Source organism: Leiobunum rupestre, chromosome 4 (genome assembly GCF_980474605.1).
Source record: "Leiobunum rupestre chromosome 4, qqLeiRupe1.1.hap1, whole genome shotgun sequence".
Lineage (NCBI taxonomy): Eukaryota > Metazoa > Arthropoda > Arachnida > Opiliones > Sclerosomatidae > Leiobunum > Leiobunum rupestre.
Window position 1 is genome coordinate 24952288 of NC_143387.1, and position 17972 is coordinate 24970259.

The following is a 17972-nucleotide window of genomic DNA, read 5'->3' on the forward strand; positions in this document are numbered from 1 at the left end:
CTTTCACCAAATACTGTCAGCATATATTTACAAGAACCTATTTCAGGATAAGCTTCAGAGTGATTTAATGTCATTCCATATGAAAAAAACCAGTCATGGTGTCATGAAAAATCAATTTTTGATGAAATTGGCAAAAAGATTAAAAAAATTATTTAAAAATTTATTAAAATCATTTTTCATAGTGAGATGACTAGTAGGTTTCACATGGAATGAACCTGTACATTTAAATTAAATAAAGACTTTTGGAAACAAATATAAACTTAAATACCCCATTTGAATTTAAAAATTGTACCAAATTTGAACAATCAACAAAGAGAAAATTGAAAAACGTTATAAATTTAAAATTTAAATGGCAGTTTGAAAAACAATTATAATTTAGAGGCATAGTAATGACGCCCTCTATAAATTCATTGGGAAAACCATTAAGTAAAAGCACTCTTAAAGCACAAGTGATTAAAATGGCTTATGAAAATGTTTGATAATAAGCTTATCCCTAAAGAATACCACAATGTTTTTTAAAAAATGTACGGTATAATTCTCTTTGGGACGAATTGTTTGTACTGTGTGTAGCCATTTCCGTGTGTTGCTTCCATCCGTTTCTCCACTTGAAATATTCGCCACAATAGAAGTAAAGAGATAGTACCAACTGGCACGTATGGAACTCCAGCTGAAAATTCTATAGATAACATTGTAAATATAACAGATATTTGTTAACAATTGTATTTTCAATCTCATTATTTATTATTACCACATGGTAGAGTCCAAGCCAGGAAAACTAAAATGTCACCCAAGTAATTCGGATGACGTACAATTCCCCAGGGTCCGGAACGTATCAGATTATTTTTCCCAAATGAAATGGTTTCAATGCCAGGTGTATGGGGGTTTCTCTTAACAATGTATTTCAAGCTGTTAGATCTGCGAGAAAGGTACAATCCAGCCACTGCAAAAAAACAAATTAAATGAATTGGTTTCTGGTAATTTGAAGGGAAAAAAAACAAACGCACGATAAAGCAACGCAATTCCAGACAAGCAGTAATAAGGCAATTCTGTTTTACGATCCACAAGATACAGAACAGGTAAGGTGCTTGTGAAGGGATTCATGGTACAAATTCCCAAAATTCTTTGCAATCCAACACTTTCATACATAACTGATGCTGTTGACAAAAGTTGTTCCTAAGACAAACCAAGTTTAAGGTGAGTGGTTTTAACTTTTAACAAATTCAAGAAAATATTTAGGACTTTACCTCTCTATAGAAAATATCAACAATGTAGAGCAATTGCATGGCTACTGTCATCGCTAACGTACAGTGCACTGAATGGCTCACAGTATAAACTTTATACAAAAAGAGCAGATCAATTACAGCCTGAATATGAAAAGATTAATTATTTTAATTTATGGTACTTATTAAAATCTAAATTTATTTACCCAAGCAATGAGGCCTATTCGAAAAATCAAAAATTTTAAATCCAAAACTTGTCCAATTCGTGGATTTAACTGTCGCCCAATAACCAAATTATGATAGAAAAATTCTGCAAAAAGTAAATAATTGAGATACCTTTAAAAACAATTAACTAGATTTACGTACTGGAGTTTCCAAAAGTGTTAATATCATGAGGAGGTGCGTAAAAGGACTTGAAATAAAGAGCAACAGAGAATATCAAGGAAAACAAAATGGAAGATGTAGCCAAATGTAGAAAATGAGCTCGAATAAATTCAGTGGGAAGCTTATTGAAGTAAATCGCAATTGGTATAAGCGAAACTGTAATTAGTAGAGCAATTAATCCTAGAATTAAGAAACAAAAAATTTTAAGTAATGAGTAATCTTTAGTTGAGGTTTCTTTTGAACCTTACCATTCTTTCTGTAGACTAAATTTCTTCTTGGAACTTTGGAAGCTTGTACAAATCCTTCCATAATAGTACCTATTGGCAACAATTGCAATAAACCCTGCAGTACTACAAACCCAAAAAATACAGCTGTAGGAATAGGTGTTATGTAGAATCTCCAATTTTTTGATAAATATGGCATAGCCAACAGTTTTCCTTGATTCTACAATATAAATATACCAATTTCATCTAGTGATAGAAATATACAAAAATGATTTAAAAAATTACCCTAGCACAACCCAATATCAAGAAAATAACTAAAGCTGGAAAACCAAAAAGGACAACTAGACTTCCAAGGCTTTCCAAGAACGAAACCCCAACTTTTGTGACGGGTTTAATTTTCTCAATTTGAATACTGTCAATTTCATCCAATCTGTTTTCTTCTGCTTTTTTACTTTCAATTAGTCGAGAGCTTTCTCTAGTACCCTAAGTAGAAACACCTAACTTATAAAACTAGCCAAATTTGTTTAAAGGAAATATTATAAAAAGTAGAAGCACCCTTAAACGAGTAACATAGATCTTTTCACTCTTCAAACTGTGCTCTTTTTCAAGCTGGGCCATTTTTTCTTTCAAGGATGGCCTCACATTCTCTAATTGAACTTTAAGGGAATCATGCTCAAGTTTCGCATCTTTTTTCTAATTTTTTTTGAAAAATTAGAGTTATTTATTTATAAATCACTGTAAAGGTTGGGAAAAAAATTTACTTGAGGGGAGATACGTCCGGATAATTTAACTGTTGAAGAAGAGGTTGAAATAACACTGGACGTAACGGTTGATTTGGATGAAACATTAGATGTTCTTGCTTGCCTAGCTTTTGGACTTTTAGGGGTACTTTTCTTCACAGGACTGGGTGAGCTTACTCTTTTCTTCTTTGGGCTGGGAGTTTCTGGAGCGGGAGTAGTTTGTTTTTTGGCTCTACCTGGGGAACGTTTAGTCGGAGATACGACCCTCGAAGGGCTTTTGGTTTTAGATTTTGAGCGGCTTCTTGTTTTTCTGGGTCTTCCAACACTTTTACTTCGACTTCTACTTCTTGGAGTTGAAGCTGTTTCACGTTTTTTACTGGTTGTCCTTGCTCGAGAACGCTTTGGAGATGCCGACTCTTCATATTTCTAAAAGATATTCAAGATTATAATACACCTAAAATAAATAAAAGTATTGAAAATATTACTTCAACTTCTGTTTTCTTTATGGTAGATTTAGTACCATCCTCAAATTCAACATCAACAGTATTTTTGGTACTTTTTAGAACTGTGCCCTTGAAATATTTCCTGCTGCCCGACCATTTAGCCATGATGGCCTCTCCCTTTTTAAAGGTATCATCCGACATTTTCTTGAATAACTTTGTGGCTTCAAAAATTAACACCTAAAATACAATGAATAAATTATAGGTAAGCAGCCTAACAGCTTTCAATTTCAACATTATACCTTTCTATATTTAACATCAATTTACACAATCTACAAAACAACTTGACCTCCTGCCAAGAAAAAAATATTTCAGAATTTTGGCCCCCAAAGAGCATAGTTTTGTGTCAGTGCTAAACAAAAAGGTCATTCTTTCTCATAATCATGTGAGTCAAATTTGGACTCCAGCTAGCAATATCAAGTTTCCATAATGGCTTCCTAAGTTAAGCAGATTAAACATGAAATTCATAACTTATTTCTTATTTTGCGAATGCAATGTATATTTCTGTACACGAATGAAACATTCCCAATAAAGAAAGAGCATTTCAAAATACGTAAAAATTATTAAAACATGCCAAATATATAGAAATAAGAAATCACATACATTAATTTTGTAAATTCGAACTGACTCCAAAAAGACGCTACCAACAACCAACCAACGGTCAACGGTTATTCAAAAATGTTGATACTTTTAAAGGCGCGAAAGCCTATGATTGGCCAATTTTTAAAGTCGTCACAATGACGTACTTCCAGGCCGGCCGGAAAAAAATTGATCTTATCGGTATTCAACGCCACCAATAGATTATATCTCTATGGATAGATTACTTCTTTTTTATAAAAAATTACGTAAATAATAAAATTTTAATGAAAATAAATTTATTTACATTTTAAGTCATGGCATTATGACTTCAGAATGATGCATCTTGGATGCATGCTCTGACTCGTTTTCCCGTCACGGTTTTCGATTGGCGCTAGATACTTAATCAATTATCTAGGAGAAACAACAAGACAAGACGTAATTTTTTTGGCTTCTTGTGAAAAAATATTTAATGAATTTAAATCAGCTATTTAAGATACCTTTTTTATAAAAAAATAATAATTAGTGGAAGTGTCAGTTTTTTACCAACAGAACATGTCGGAAACTTATGGTAAGTTAATCATGATTTATTGTGTTTTTCAGCCTTGGTCAGTTATCAAGCAATGACACTTTTGTTTCTTTGAAACTATTGAAATTTTAATAACTAGATTATTTTTCACATACATAATAATTATCGATAATAGAGTTCGATTTGCCTTATAAATTAGTAAGTACTTTTTTTATAATTCATAATACTAAAAGGTTATGTCATTTTAGATTTCCTGTTCAAGTTTCTCGTTATTGGTAGCGCTGGAACTGGAAAATCTTGCCTTTTACATCAGTTTATAGAAAGCAAATGTATAGAATCATATTATAAAACCTGAATTTTCACTTATAAGTTTATTTTAAATTCATGTAAACAGTTAAGTCTGAATCTAATCATACAATTGGAGTTGAGTTTGGATCCAAGGTGGTAAATGTTGGTGGTAGGTCCGTGAAATTACAAATATGGGATACTGCAGGACAAGAAAGGTTCCGTTCTGTTACTAGAAGCTACTACCGAGGGGCTGCGGGAGCATTGTTAGTTTATGATATTACAAGGTATGTAATTAAAATGTCAACGTTTAAATTTTAATTTTTTAAATCTTTTAATTTTTGACAGTCGCGAAACGTACAACGCTTTGGCAAACTGGCTGACAGATGCGAGAACACTAGCTAGTCCAAACATAGTAATTTTATTAGTTGGCAACAAGAAAGACTTGGAAGATGATAGGGAAGTTACATTTTTGGAAGCGAGTAGATTTGCCCAAGAGAATGGTAATTTTAATAATTTCGAAATACTGGTAACAATATTAACTTGAGATTTTCATTATCTTATTGTTTAGAATTGATGTTTTTGGAAGCTAGTGCTCTTACTGGGGAAAATGTTGAGGAAGCTTTCTTAAAATGCGCCAAATCAATTTTGGCCAAGATTGAATCTGGTTAGTTTGACAACTTAATAGAAAAGCTTAAACAAAATCACTGTACGCAGCTACTTCTGCGTGATTTAGCACTTAAAAAAATTAGGGAATTTATTGGGTGCAATTTTAAAAACATCACCGATAGTTTTGACTGAAAATAGTTTGGGTGTTTCAGTGACTTTAATATTGTGCGCAATAAGTCCAACTGTTTTTAATTTTCAAATGTTTATAGGAAAGCTGTTTGTGTGTTAATTAATGCAGTGTTGTTTTGTCATTAAAGGAGAGTTAGATCCTGAACGTATTGGATCAGGTATTCAATATGGAGATGCATCTCTTCGCAGACTGAATCGTCAACAGCAACAAAAACGGCCTGACTGTGCTTGCTGAACTAGGTGATATATCCGAATACATGTCTTATTCTCCCTACTATGTAAGCCTCTTTTATTTCTGTGAAACATTAAGCGATTTGATGGTCAAAAGCATTGCGCAAAATCTTTTAACATTTAAAATAAATTAATATTGGGTTAAATTTCTTCATTGCCCATATACCCACAGTTAAATAAAACATTAAATAATAATTAGTTTCAATTAGTTAACTTGTAGATTTGTAAATTACTTAGGTAAAAAAAACTAGAAGAAGAAATTAAGCGTTGTATCGAGAATTAATGCTAATAGTTGTATATCCATCCATTAAAACAATACATTTATCAAAAAATTGTATAGCTTGAGGAAAAATGGGTTGTGCGTAAATTCGATTATCATTTTATTTAAATTGTAGATGCCTTAGTTTTGATAAATTATTTGTTTTATAGTATGGAAATGGCTCGCTTTTATTTAATATTCAGTATTGAATCTTATTTTCATTATATACAGACTTATATTAAATTATTTTTTGTTCACTTTGAATTTTAATCCGCTACCAATTATGCGTACGTGTACAGTTATTTAAGTTTTAATCCGGGGCACTTCATATACTATATATTGCGAAAGAAAAGTTTTCTGAGCACATTCCTTTTCAAGGGTGTCTTAATAATAGTCTTCTAGCTAGAAAACTTTGGAAATGTAAAATATATTTCTACTTGTACAAACTGAATTATTCTTCTTTAGAATAATGTTTTGAATTATGAGTTTGTATATTTAAGTTTATTTTTCCGCACCTAAATGAGAAATTTCTAACAAGTACCATCCTATTCCAATTTATATAATAAAAAAAGACTAGCTAAAATATTAAGATAAAATTATCCCATCAATATATTTTTTTTTTAATTTAAGGACGCACTAGATTAGAAAACCTAGAATCTCACTCATTATCATTCGGCACTTAGTAATTTTAAATTACGAAAGCTTCCAATAATGTATAAAGTAGTTTTTTGTTTAGAACGTAGTTCAGATGCTGTTTGTAGAATCTCAAAAAAGTGATTTAACGGTAAAAACCATTGGCCATATATGTTTTACTTAGTTTTCGAATTTTAACTATTATTGTATCTCATTTTAAAGTCAATTTTTTTCATTTATAATTGTGTAAAAAGAACAGAAAAATATGTAAACTCCTCTGTTGATAATGAAATAATTAAGCTATTTGTGTAATTGTCTAGTAGGTTGGAAGAAACATAGTTATGATATATATTGTTAATACAAGTGTAAAATATAATGTATATAATGAAGCTTTTTAAGGAAATAACAGTTATTATGGCATTTGAATAAAAATTATTGTGGAGGAACAAATCTCAACAATTGTAAAATTATTGAAATCAATGTTAATTTAGATAACTAATAAACCAACCTCATAGTAACCCGGCCTTCATCCTTTTTAAAGGTATTAATAGTTGCTTGATCAGTGTCGTAGCTAATTTTTTTTTATGGTGAGCAGAGGCACCGAGGGCCTTGCGGACCATCAGCTACGCCACTGCGCTAGATGACTTGAACCATGCTTGAACCTAAGGTGGTGCTTTGGTTATTTATTAAACAAATATGAATATTTTAACAAATTTTCCAAAAGAATTATTCAAAATTTTACAATTTCAGTAAATTAGGCTTTCACATTCATAATTATATGCGCTGCAGCCCGGGTTATTCCCTAACGTTTAATTCGCCTGTTACAGGGATGAGATTTACTTTGCCAAAACCTATTCGATTCGAATTTTCCCCTTCCGGCATCAGCAGCAGGCGCTAAAGCTTCAAGTCAATGAAAAATGTGCGCAAGAAAATGCACGACTTCGGACGGGTGGCCGGCAGTAGTGGCGTACTCCTGTAATCCCAAGCGTCTGGGAGGCAGATTTTGTGGATGGCCGGGCCGTGTGAGGACGACCACCAGTGTGTCAGAATTTATAGCCCGGTGCAACTAGTAACAGAGACCATACCACCGGAGGCCTATCTTCCGCCACGGGTGTCCCCACACTTTACAATCATGAATTAAAAAAAACTTTTGACGGGTTGCTTTCTCCTTGTGTGGGGTGCTGTGTTTGTTGCTCCAAGTTCAAACTCTCTGCACAAACGAAATAAGTCTTAGAGTGAAAGAGATCATTCTATAAAATACGAGAGGTCACGTGTAAATGTTTTTTCTACGTCATTAGCTATGACAGGTGGTTTGTTTAGGGTTTAGCTTTATTATCCCTTTTCATAATGGACTAATCTACTTATTCGCTAATTTTATCATCATTTGCAATGCAGTCCATAGGTGGTTCCTTTTAACTTAACATTTGGAATTTGAAGTCTACGTGTGAAACGCGCGTGCCAATAAAGTATAAAAAGCTTAATATTTTTTTTCTTTCATGGAAACACCATAAGCCTATCAACCCTATAGTTTGAATCGACAGGCAGTGTTGGTTCAAGCAAACGACTGGCGAAAGTACAGCGCTAAATCCACCCGGTGTTGGAAAAGAGAAACGTAACGCGTCCCGCAATGCATGATGCCAGCTGCTTTGGTAAGAGAGAGGTGCGTAGAGAGGGAAAGGGGGAAGAAAGAAGCTTCAATTTATCTGTACCAGGTGCCCACACTATCGCCTGATTTCTTCTTTTTCGCCCGTCCAGTGATGGTACAAAGGGCGCTATGCGCGTTTCAAACTTAGAGGTTATAGGCTTATGGAAACACCTATAGTTGATTTTATAAAATAAAAAGTGGTCTTGCCCAGCTTGTTAAAATGTTGCTCTTACGTCACAAGATACAGTTTTATTAGTATATTCTTCGCACGCGCGACTGTAGCTTATGAAAGTAAGAGACTGTGACGTAAGAGAAAACATTTGAACGAGAAGGGCAAATTACTTTATAAAAACATAGGCTCTATATAAGGGCTATTCCCGCAAAACTTTAAAATAGACGCTAAAAGAAATTATTCACATTAAAATAAAACCGTCAAAAGGAAGTTTTTTAAATTCAAAACGCGTGAATTTCGATTATATCGCGCATTCTTTTCATCGCAGGTGTAATTATTCAATCTGATAATGAAATCAAACCACGCGGGCTTAGCGATATTTATCTGCATTTGCGTTAGCCAATATGATTACATGTATCCCTCTTTAACCCGCCCTCCAATTTATATAATGAACCGTTGAAGTTTTTCAAATCAATTTGTTTTAACCTTATTTCGGTTATAAGAGTTGGAAATTATTAAAAAACTATCAGTGTGGAAAACACTCATTTAGTTAGAAACCTTCCCAGATATAGGTAGAAAATATTTAAATTTTAATGACGGATATTATTTTAAGCCAGTCCTCGGTTCCGTGTTGTTATGTAAAAACTAATCACCAGTGGATTTAAATCCCATAAATATTTTTTTTAATTATTTTGTATCTTATTTTGCCTTGAATAATGCCCTTCAATACGACAGAAAAAACACCATATAGCATAGGGGGAATACGTAAGAATCGTGCACTTTGTGCCAACTAGGAGCAACAAACACACAAGGAGAACGTAGCCCGTCAGAATTCGTGCATTTTCTTGTGTACAGTTTTCATTGGCTAGACGCTTTAGCGCCTGCTGCCGTCGGAAGGGGAAAATTCGGAAATTGTCTCCCCCGCCCGTAAAACGTTCAGCGTAAAGGCTCGTCCAATGAAATTTGTACACCACACTGCGTTAGCGTGTTTAAAGGCTAGCTGCGTTCTCCTTGTGTTTGTTGCTCCTAGGTGCCAAGTCTTTGAAATTTGGTATAGTCTTAGGTATGGTCTTAGGGTTTTACGAAACCATCGCTAACAGCTTGTGCGCAACCTCTGGTGGCCTGATTGCTATAAATCCAATATCGCCACCAAGCGTATTGGTATTTTTAATAGATGAGCTTCTATTAGACTCAAAACCTTTAGTATTACCTCTTTTTATAGGTTGTAGGATGCGATGAATCCATTTATCAGGTCAAATTTGTGTTTCAGAATAAATTTCAAGGTCATTACCTATTTTGATATGACAGGTTAGACAATGCAATTCAAGGTAAAGAAACCATTTTTTTATTAATTCAATGTAATTTAATAATTACAAATTAAAGAAACATTAATTGTTTGACACAAATACGATAGAATCTGACGTAAATTACAGCTTTGCAACATGATATGATACTTGTTACTTAATGTGTTATGTGAGTTGTCTGTGCAATCGTCTTGACACTTGCATAATGGGCTGCAGTGAATCCCAGCGCGATAAAATTTACATCTGCATGTGCACGAGACCAAACAACCACAATGAAGTAGCAATGAACATCCATGGCTTGCATCTGGAAGATCAGTCCAGTAGGGTACCAATTCTTTGGTTCTGCAATTCCATTCCCAACCTCATTTACTGTAATCAGAGATATCAGGCGATTTGAACAGCGACATCTTCCAAATGAATGCGGTAGTGTGCAGCGCTCGCTTTGTATGCTGAAATCAGTGCCGTCTTTCCCATTGGGCCCGTTGGGCCCTGGCCCAGGGCCCCGAGATTAAGAGGGGCCCCCTCAGGCCCAATAAAAAACCATTCAATATTAAAAATTTATCTTTGAAATAACGCCTAAACGAAGGTATATCTGTGCCCTATTTTTGTATTTCACTCAGACGTTTTATGACGACGGGCGGACAACGTCGCCACATTTTTAGTCTAAGCTGATTTCTACCCTCGATAATTTGTTTTCCGTCACCAACAGTTTTGCGGACACAGCCTATTTTTATATATTAGTCGGCCAAAATGATTTGAATTAGCTGTTCAACTGAAACGTTTCTCTAAGTAAGTTTAATAGCATTATGGACAGAGTGGGAAATAAGGATTTTTTTAAAGCAGACAGGTGACCAGTGACTCACCTGGCCTAGAATAAATAGACTGGACCACGAGCAGTGCACGTCGTCTGCTACATTAGAATAGCGTGTTTTAACTCTTAACCGTTTTTAATAGCTTGAATTCTAGGGCTGTGCGAGTACTCGAACATAATCTATTACTCGGAATTTTTTGAAGTCGAGTACTCGAACTGGACCTCGAATAATTAATTGTAAAATACTCGTCGATTATCGATTACCAAAAATTGCATAGTCAAGTACCCGATAACTCGATTAAGCTGCTGTAAGTTCAAAAATGGTTTTTGCAACTTTTTGGGGTTAAAATAATAAACGGTACCTACAAGATTATTAAGTTTTAGTTTTGGATGTCGGCTGGCGTTAGAACTTAGGACTCTTGACTTCCTAAGCAATATACGGACAGACGATACATTAATAATTTTTTTACTATTAATTACTATAATTAGGCTAGTAGGCTAGTATACTAGTCTTTTATATCCCACTTCAATATTACTAGACTCGAATACTCGGTGAAAAAAATTTCGTACTAGATACCCGACTCGATTGCCTAAAACCAATACTCGCACAGCATTAGCGAATTCGAATTGGAATGTACTAACATGCCGCAGCCGCCGTTACACAGACCTTTATTTATATATTTATATTTACCTCGAATTAATTAAGTGGTCCAGTGGACCACTAACCCCCCCTCCGATTTAATTAATAAACAGGTCCGGGCAATTATTAAACTGGTCATTTGCTCACTGCCATCGCCTTATTTCCCACGCTGATTATGGAACCGATTTGTGTGGTCGTGGGATTTCAAGAGCTTGTTTTTTTTTATAAACTTCCAAAAGAATGTAATAACTTAAGTCGGTAACGTCTGCTATCATACACAAATATTTTCACATAGTTTTGCACTATGGGATAATTGTTTTTCTCCGATGCGTTTCATGAATGGTAATTAATTTTTAAATATAAAGTTTATAAGAATTATTTTTGTTTTTAACTTTTCTACAGTTATTTATTTCAATTCCTAGGTGCTAGGCCGACTTTGTTACTTGTTAGGCCTATGCCATCGTTTCAGTCTCACTGTCTGCCGCCTGCGTTTACTTAAACTGTATTTCATATAATGGGGTCTAGGGATAGCTATAGGTAAGCTCGATGTTGGAAAATTTGCTGTAAGTTATAAGCCGATAGCCGGTGGCAAAATTCGGAGTACAGAAAATTTTCTGTAAATGATAATTCGGCACCGAGTTAGAAGAGATATTGGGAATATCATAAACACATTGCCCCTTTTCTGGAGCTTAGGCTGATTAATTTGAAAACTTATGTTACATCTTTAAAGAAGTAAAATCAGATAAAGTGTCTGAGATAAATATTACTAAACACATTTTTATTGTAAAAATTATAGATAATTAAGTTGTTTTAGAAGATGTTGTTTAATTTTATAGAGTATATAATATACACAACTTCGGCTATGGCCGCCATTTTGTGCGGGAGTTTTTTCTCTATGGGAAAAAGCATAGGCGACGTCGTGCCACGTGATACTGAAATCACTGTATACACCGAAATTTCCTAGAGGCGAATATTTTAGGAAAGTTCTAGATTCATGGGGTGCAGTTTCGAAGGTGAATTGGCGGCCCCCACCACTCAGGGGCGTACCGAAGATAGTACGTTTGGGGGGGAAGGTAAGTGAAATTTGCCAAGTAAAAAACAAAGTTTGTCAAGTCGTCTAAATTTGGATTGTAACGGTACATTTCAATTTAAATGTTTTATTAAAATTTTAATAGGTGGCGCCATCCGCTGTTAGCGGCGGGAACTATATACTATACTATTGAATTAATAGTACTAATGTACTTTGAAAGTTATAGATGGCGCCATCCGTATAATGATAGAGTTGACGGCTGAGTGCGCCGTTTCGAAATTTAAGAATTTGTTTCGCGAAACCAAGACTACCGCGCCTATGTCATTCTAGCGGTACTATTCCCAATTAGCCTTTTAGTTTACATAGAGCCACGGAGTGGCAAATGCGAGAAGCTCATAAACTGCTGGATTTTCGTCTGCTAAGCAGACGCTTTATTAAAAAATCGTCTGCTTAGCAGACGAAAATCCAGCAGTTCATGAGCTTCTCGCATTTGCCACTACGTGGCTCTATGAAAACTGAAAAGGCTAATTTAATGGCGAAAACGGCTCGGCATTTGCGTACTCTCTTTATACAGGGTCTTTTTTTTGCTCGGAAAAGTGTTTTTTTTCAAAAACTATTTATAGTACCGATTTCAAATTTGGAAGGTCAATTCTCTATACCGGGGGACATCAGTTTGAGAAATTTGAGCGTTTTCGGTAATGTTTTTCACCAATTTTGAAAAATTATTTTTCGACCACTAGGTGCGAGATAAAAAATTTCTATTATAAAGTTGTAGGCCGTCATCGAAAACCCTTAAAAATTGTTCACTCGACGAAAAACAACTTATTTATCAGTGAAAATTCGAGCTTGAAAAATTTACAAGTTGGTGAAGCCAAATTACGATTGTTTGAAACGATAATTGAAACCGAATTACCTAATCCAGTTGAAACTTTGGTTAAAAAAACGACCGGATTTAAAAAACACGAGGCTATAGGTCAATCCTAAACATGCATTGGGTATTTAAAGGAAAACTTTGGGAGATTATTATCAGTGTTTGATAATATTTCGAACAATGCCTCGTTATTCAGTAGCTGAGCGTACCGAGATAGTTGCCATTTACTATGGAGAAGCAGCGCAAAACCTTAGAAGAGTGACTGAAATCTTCGCAGAAAGACATCCAAATGGAGCACCATCTGTAAATGCAGTAAGACGAGCAATTCACGATTTCAATCAATTTGGTAACTTGCAACCTAGGTTTCGCGGATTGGGTCAACCGGATTTAGACTTCGAGAACAATGTACTCGCGTACTTTGTGGCATATCCTCGTCACAGTTGCGCTAACGCTGCTGCTTGTTTGGGTTGTTCTGCAAATCGTGTGTGGAAAATTCTTCGTAAGAATCGCTATCACCCATACAGAGCTACGCTCCACCAAGGACTAATTGACGGAGACCATCAAAGACGTTATGAATTTAGCAACTGGTTACTAAATGCTGTCCAAGAAGATAGACAATTTTTGCGCCATGTTTTGTTCTCCGACGAAGCGTCATTTTCTAGAGATGGGCCCTTTAATCATCAAAACAGCCATCTTTGGTCTGACATCAACCCACATTGGGGTTTTGAATATCATCACCAGGTTCAATTTGAACGGGTCAATGTTTGGGTTGGACTTGTTGGAAACCGTTTGATTGGTCCCTTTTTCCTTCCGACGAACCTCAACGGCCAAAGGTATTTACATTTTCTACAGAACGAACTGAGTGACGCAATCGACGACCTTCCATTGGCTGAAAGACGTCAGTTGTGGTTTCAGCAAGATGGCGCCCCTCCGCATTTTTCCCGGCAAGTAACTGAGCACCTCAACAACGAGTTTCCTGAAAGGTGGATAGGGAGAAATGGTCCAGTGCATTGGCCAGCAAGGTCACCTGACCTAACACCGCTGGATTATTTTCTCTGGGGATTCGTTAAAGCAAAGGTATACGCCACGCCCATTGAAACTAGGGAGGAACTCATTAGACGAATAATCAGTGCTTGCCGAGACGTCACACCAGAAATGGTAGAGAAAGCGTTTGAGAACTTAATTGTCCGCGCACAAACCTGTGTTGCAGCCAATGGTGATATTATTGAAAATGTTTTGTAAAAATTTATGTGAATAAAATATCTGCATTTAAAAACCAAACGTGTACATTTTTTCAAGTGTGAAAACTCTACTACGTTTGTATTAGACTTGTTCCCTTTTCAATTATCGTTTCAAACAATCGTAATTTGGCTTCACCAACTTGTAAATTTTTCAAGCTCGAATTTTCACTGATAAATAAGTTGTTTTTCGTCGAGTGAACAATTTTTAAGGGTTTTCGATGACGGCCTACAACTTTATAATAGAAATTTTTTATCTCGCACCTAGTGGTCGAAAAATAATTTTTCAAAATTGGTGAAAAACATTACCGAAAACGCTCAAATTTCTCAAACTGATGTCCCCCGGTATAGAGAATTGACCTTCCAAATTTGAAATCGGTACTATAAATAGTTTTTGAAAAAAAACACTTTTCCGAGCAAAAAAAAAGACCCTGTATATAAAGCGAGATACAAGAAGAAGAAACAAGATGTCACGGACATTTAAGTACACACAATCCCACTGATGTATTAACTTAATAAACCCAAGAGGAATGTTATCGGAAAAGAATTATTCGAGTTACCTGGTTTTGAAAATAAGGTGGTGAAACGCGAACAATTTAATGTAAATTAATTTTAAAAAAAACCAAGTTTTTCGAGTTACCTGGTTTTGGAAATAAGGTAGCGAACAAGTTTTTCGAATTACCTGGTTTTGGAAATAAGGTGGCAAAACGCGAACACATTCATTTAAATTAATTTTTATAAAAACCAAGTTTTTCGAGTTACCTGGTGGCAAATGCCCTACTTCTGGGGCTCCGATCCCAAAAATTACGAAAATCCCGTCGAGGCTATAATAGTCCCTACCGATTGAGATATCAATCGTCTTTGTACCACTAACGTACCGCGAGCAATCGTGTGTACGGCAGCTGGTAAAAAAATATTTAGTTACACACTTATGCTTAACTTCTGGGCATAACAAATATTTAGGGTCACACTTATTTTTTACGCGCCTGTTCATACGTTATTCTTATTGCAGGCAGGCTTTCATATATATAGCTTCAGCGCGTAAAGAATTCAGGTATTACGCGAAATGGCTAATTAACTCACTTAAAATTAACTTTTTTCAACGCGGCTGCAACCTAAGCTGGAATAGGCCTAGAAGTAACAAAACTGGTGATTTTTGATCAAATCTTACTTACCTACTTCCTGTCGTACGACGTGCGTACAAAGGGCGTTAAACGTGCGTAAAACGTTGGGGGTCACACTTATTGTTACTTCTGGGAACACGTTGAAAGCTCGGCGCGAACGCCTTGAAAAATGCGAGAGGGAAACTGGCGTTTAGAACTCTATAGACACGCGGATTTACCATGTCGGAAGTTGCGGGGGTCCGTATACGCTGTCCAAAAAACCTCACTTAGAATTAAAATTAAGCAACGTAATTGCAAATCTAGGTTTAAGGGAAACCACAGCTATTCAAAAATATAACTCTCATGAAAATCGGACTTAAATTAAAGAACGTTATGTAGACTTTTAGGCGAAAATATAAAACCGCGAAAATTGGGGTCCCGTAAATTAACCAGGGAACTATACTTAAATTTAATACTGATATAACTGAAGTTGTATATCCGCTGAATCCTAACCTAACCAAAAATATTTTTTTAACATTATCGGACCTAATTTTAAATAAAATATCAACCACACAAAGCGAAACCACAAAAAATAGTAATTTGGGCATTTGCCCAACTTCTCGGGCTCCGATCCCAAAATTACGAAAATCCCGTCGAGGCTATAATAGTGCCTATCGATTGAGATATCAATCGCCTTTGTACCACTAACGTACCGCGAGCAATCGTGTGTACGGCAGCGGCGGCGGCGGCGGCTACACAGTAGGTGATCGTAATACACACAAATCCCTAAGGATTGTGTGTAAAAAGAGATTGAACGATGCTACAGCAATTTAAAAATCCCATCAAACCCGCTTACTATTTTCTCGTCGTGTATCCCGCTGTAGTAGAAAATAGATACATTTCATCCTGACGAATACTAGTTGTTGATTAACTGAACTGCTTTGAATAACTGGAATTATTCATACCCAAATATAACACAAACATTTCAAACACTTATTACTGAAATATTAACGCAACTTTAGGAATAGTGGCTTGTAAAATTTTCACTTTCCTAAAGAATATCACTATAATATTCACGACTTACCTCATTTACCCTAAGTAAAAAAAAAACTGTAACATCTCCTATAGAAATTAAAACTAGGTATTTTTACAAATTTTACACAGATTGCCAAATTTAACGTAGAAAATTAACACTGAAATAATAACGAACAACCGATATTCTCTATCACGCGTCTATCTGCCTTTGAATTTTATAAGATGCTGTAGGAAAATTGACTATTTAAAAAGCTTTTACCACAAGGCTGAACTAAAGTTCCGACACACTAGCTGCCTAGCGTAGAAATCAGGTCTTGTAAGTTATACATAAGGAGAAGCAACTACATAGAAATCTCAAACATAGTTAATGACTTTAGAGAAGTAATTGCTGGGAAATTCTAAATGACTTTTTGCAACATCGTTTACAATCGATTTAGTAGTTTTCTTAAATAACTAACATGTTTCATAATTTTCATTTTGCCAAGTCCACCTCGATTTGCCAACTCTACAAAGCTTTGGGGGGGGGCTCCCCCCGGTCCCCCCCAAAGGTACGTCCCTGCCACCACTTTTTACTATTCAACCGGGAGGGCTGGTGCAATTCCTATAAATTAACGGGTACAATAAACCCCCCCCCCCCTTTATACGCCACTCGAGGGGCCCCCAAAATTAAAAGTGCCAGGGGCCCAACAGTATGTAAAGACGGCCCTGGCTGAAATAAAGCATGTTGTGACGGTGGTATAGATTCAAGAGGCTTCAGGCCTTGGATTAACATCAACTTCCTTGCATCATTGACTGAATCTCCACCACAGTTTTTGTTGTACAACAGAACTGTAAAGCGTTCAAGATGAGATATGTGCTGTGATTCCAACGTGAAACTATTCGGTGTATTTGTGATGTCAATGAACGTGTCAGTGACCTCAGGATAAGCAGCCCATGCATTGAATGCCGTCTTTTTACCTATTTCAATTATAATTTATTATATACTCTACTGGTATATTACACAATCATATATTACTTAAGGTTGTGTGCCCATCTATTAAAAATACCAATACGGATAGCTGCCATATTGGATTTATAGCAAACAGGCCACCAAAGGTCGCGCACAAGTTGCTTGCGATTGTTTCGTAAAACCTTAAGACTATACCAAATTTCAAAGACTTGGCAAAAAGTGCACGATTCTTATATATTTTTAATAATTCCAACACAGCTATAACGAAATTTACCATTTTGGGGAACGGGATTTTGGATGTTTTTGAAAATCCATGATCTTAATTTTTTTGTTTTCCATACAATATTTATGGAAGTAATATGTAGGATTTCGGATTTTGCATTATTTAAGTTAGTGTCCGACTGCTCGACAGTGACGAACGAAAAGTACTGCACTTGTTTAAGCACTAGAGCAAAAAAACCTCGGCGTCGTGACGTTCTATCGAAGCAAAGGCCACGAATTTTATTCGAACATATTCAAACTTGCACAATAGATGCTTAAATAAAACATGTTCAGCGATTTGCTTAAAAGTAGTAATACAGAGAGCCAGAACAATTTTGTAAAGCGTTATATTTCAAAGTGCGCTCTGCTTAATATTTCAATATAGAAGGGCTCGTTCAATGTCGCGCGCTATCGACTTTAGCCTTACAAATAAAACTAACATAAACTTGTGACGTTCAGTGACTCGCTCACGCGCGTAGGGAAGGAAATAATAAGTTAGAGAACGGAATTTATTGAAGCGCCTATTATTTTCAA

At 35.6% G+C, this 17972-nt stretch overlaps 2 protein-coding genes across 8 annotated transcripts; one reads left to right on the forward strand and one right to left on the reverse strand.

The window, feature by feature from the left end:
* On the reverse strand, positions 1-3781 carry LOC149947248 (delta(14)-sterol reductase TM7SF2-like). Of its 4 annotated transcripts, none has more exons than XM_090170608.1 (13): positions 3672-3781; positions 3311-3360; positions 3054-3248; positions 2590-2994; positions 2384-2521; positions 2114-2311; positions 1853-2048; positions 1587-1784; positions 1427-1530; positions 1245-1364; positions 1005-1173; positions 749-940; positions 1-676 (listed from the first exon to the last, which is right to left on the reverse strand). In XM_090170608.1, exons 3-13 carry the CDS (start codon positions 3210-3212, stop codon positions 516-518), a joined length of 2040 nt encoding a protein of 679 aa, XP_090026734.1. In that variant the 5' UTR covers positions 3213-3248; positions 3311-3360; positions 3672-3781; the 3' UTR covers positions 1-515. The 4 variants fall into 4 exon arrangements, with proteins under 4 accessions (XP_090026734.1, XP_090026733.1, XP_090026732.1 ...); XM_090170607.1 differs by having other exon boundaries at positions 3054-3228; positions 3290-3360; XM_090170606.1 differs by lacking the exon at positions 3672-3781 and having other exon boundaries at positions 3054-3228; positions 3290-3570.
* Positions 3782-3981: 200 nt separating this feature from the next.
* On the forward strand, positions 3982-6817 carry Rab4 (RAS oncogene family member Rab4). Of its 4 annotated transcripts, none has more exons than XM_090170614.1 (7): positions 3982-4215; positions 4422-4502; positions 4568-4745; positions 4807-4961; positions 5030-5125; positions 5385-5496; positions 6377-6817. In XM_090170614.1, exons 1-6 carry the CDS (start codon positions 4200-4202, stop codon positions 5489-5491), a joined length of 633 nt encoding a protein of 210 aa, XP_090026740.1. In that variant the 5' UTR covers positions 3982-4199; the 3' UTR covers positions 5492-5496; positions 6377-6817. The 4 variants fall into 4 exon arrangements, with proteins under 4 accessions (XP_090026740.1, XP_090026739.1, XP_090026738.1 ...); XM_090170613.1 differs by having other exon boundaries at positions 3984-4215; positions 5385-5540; positions 6384-6817; XM_090170612.1 differs by having other exon boundaries at positions 3985-4215; positions 5385-5534.
* Positions 6818-17972: the final 11155 nt, after the last annotated feature.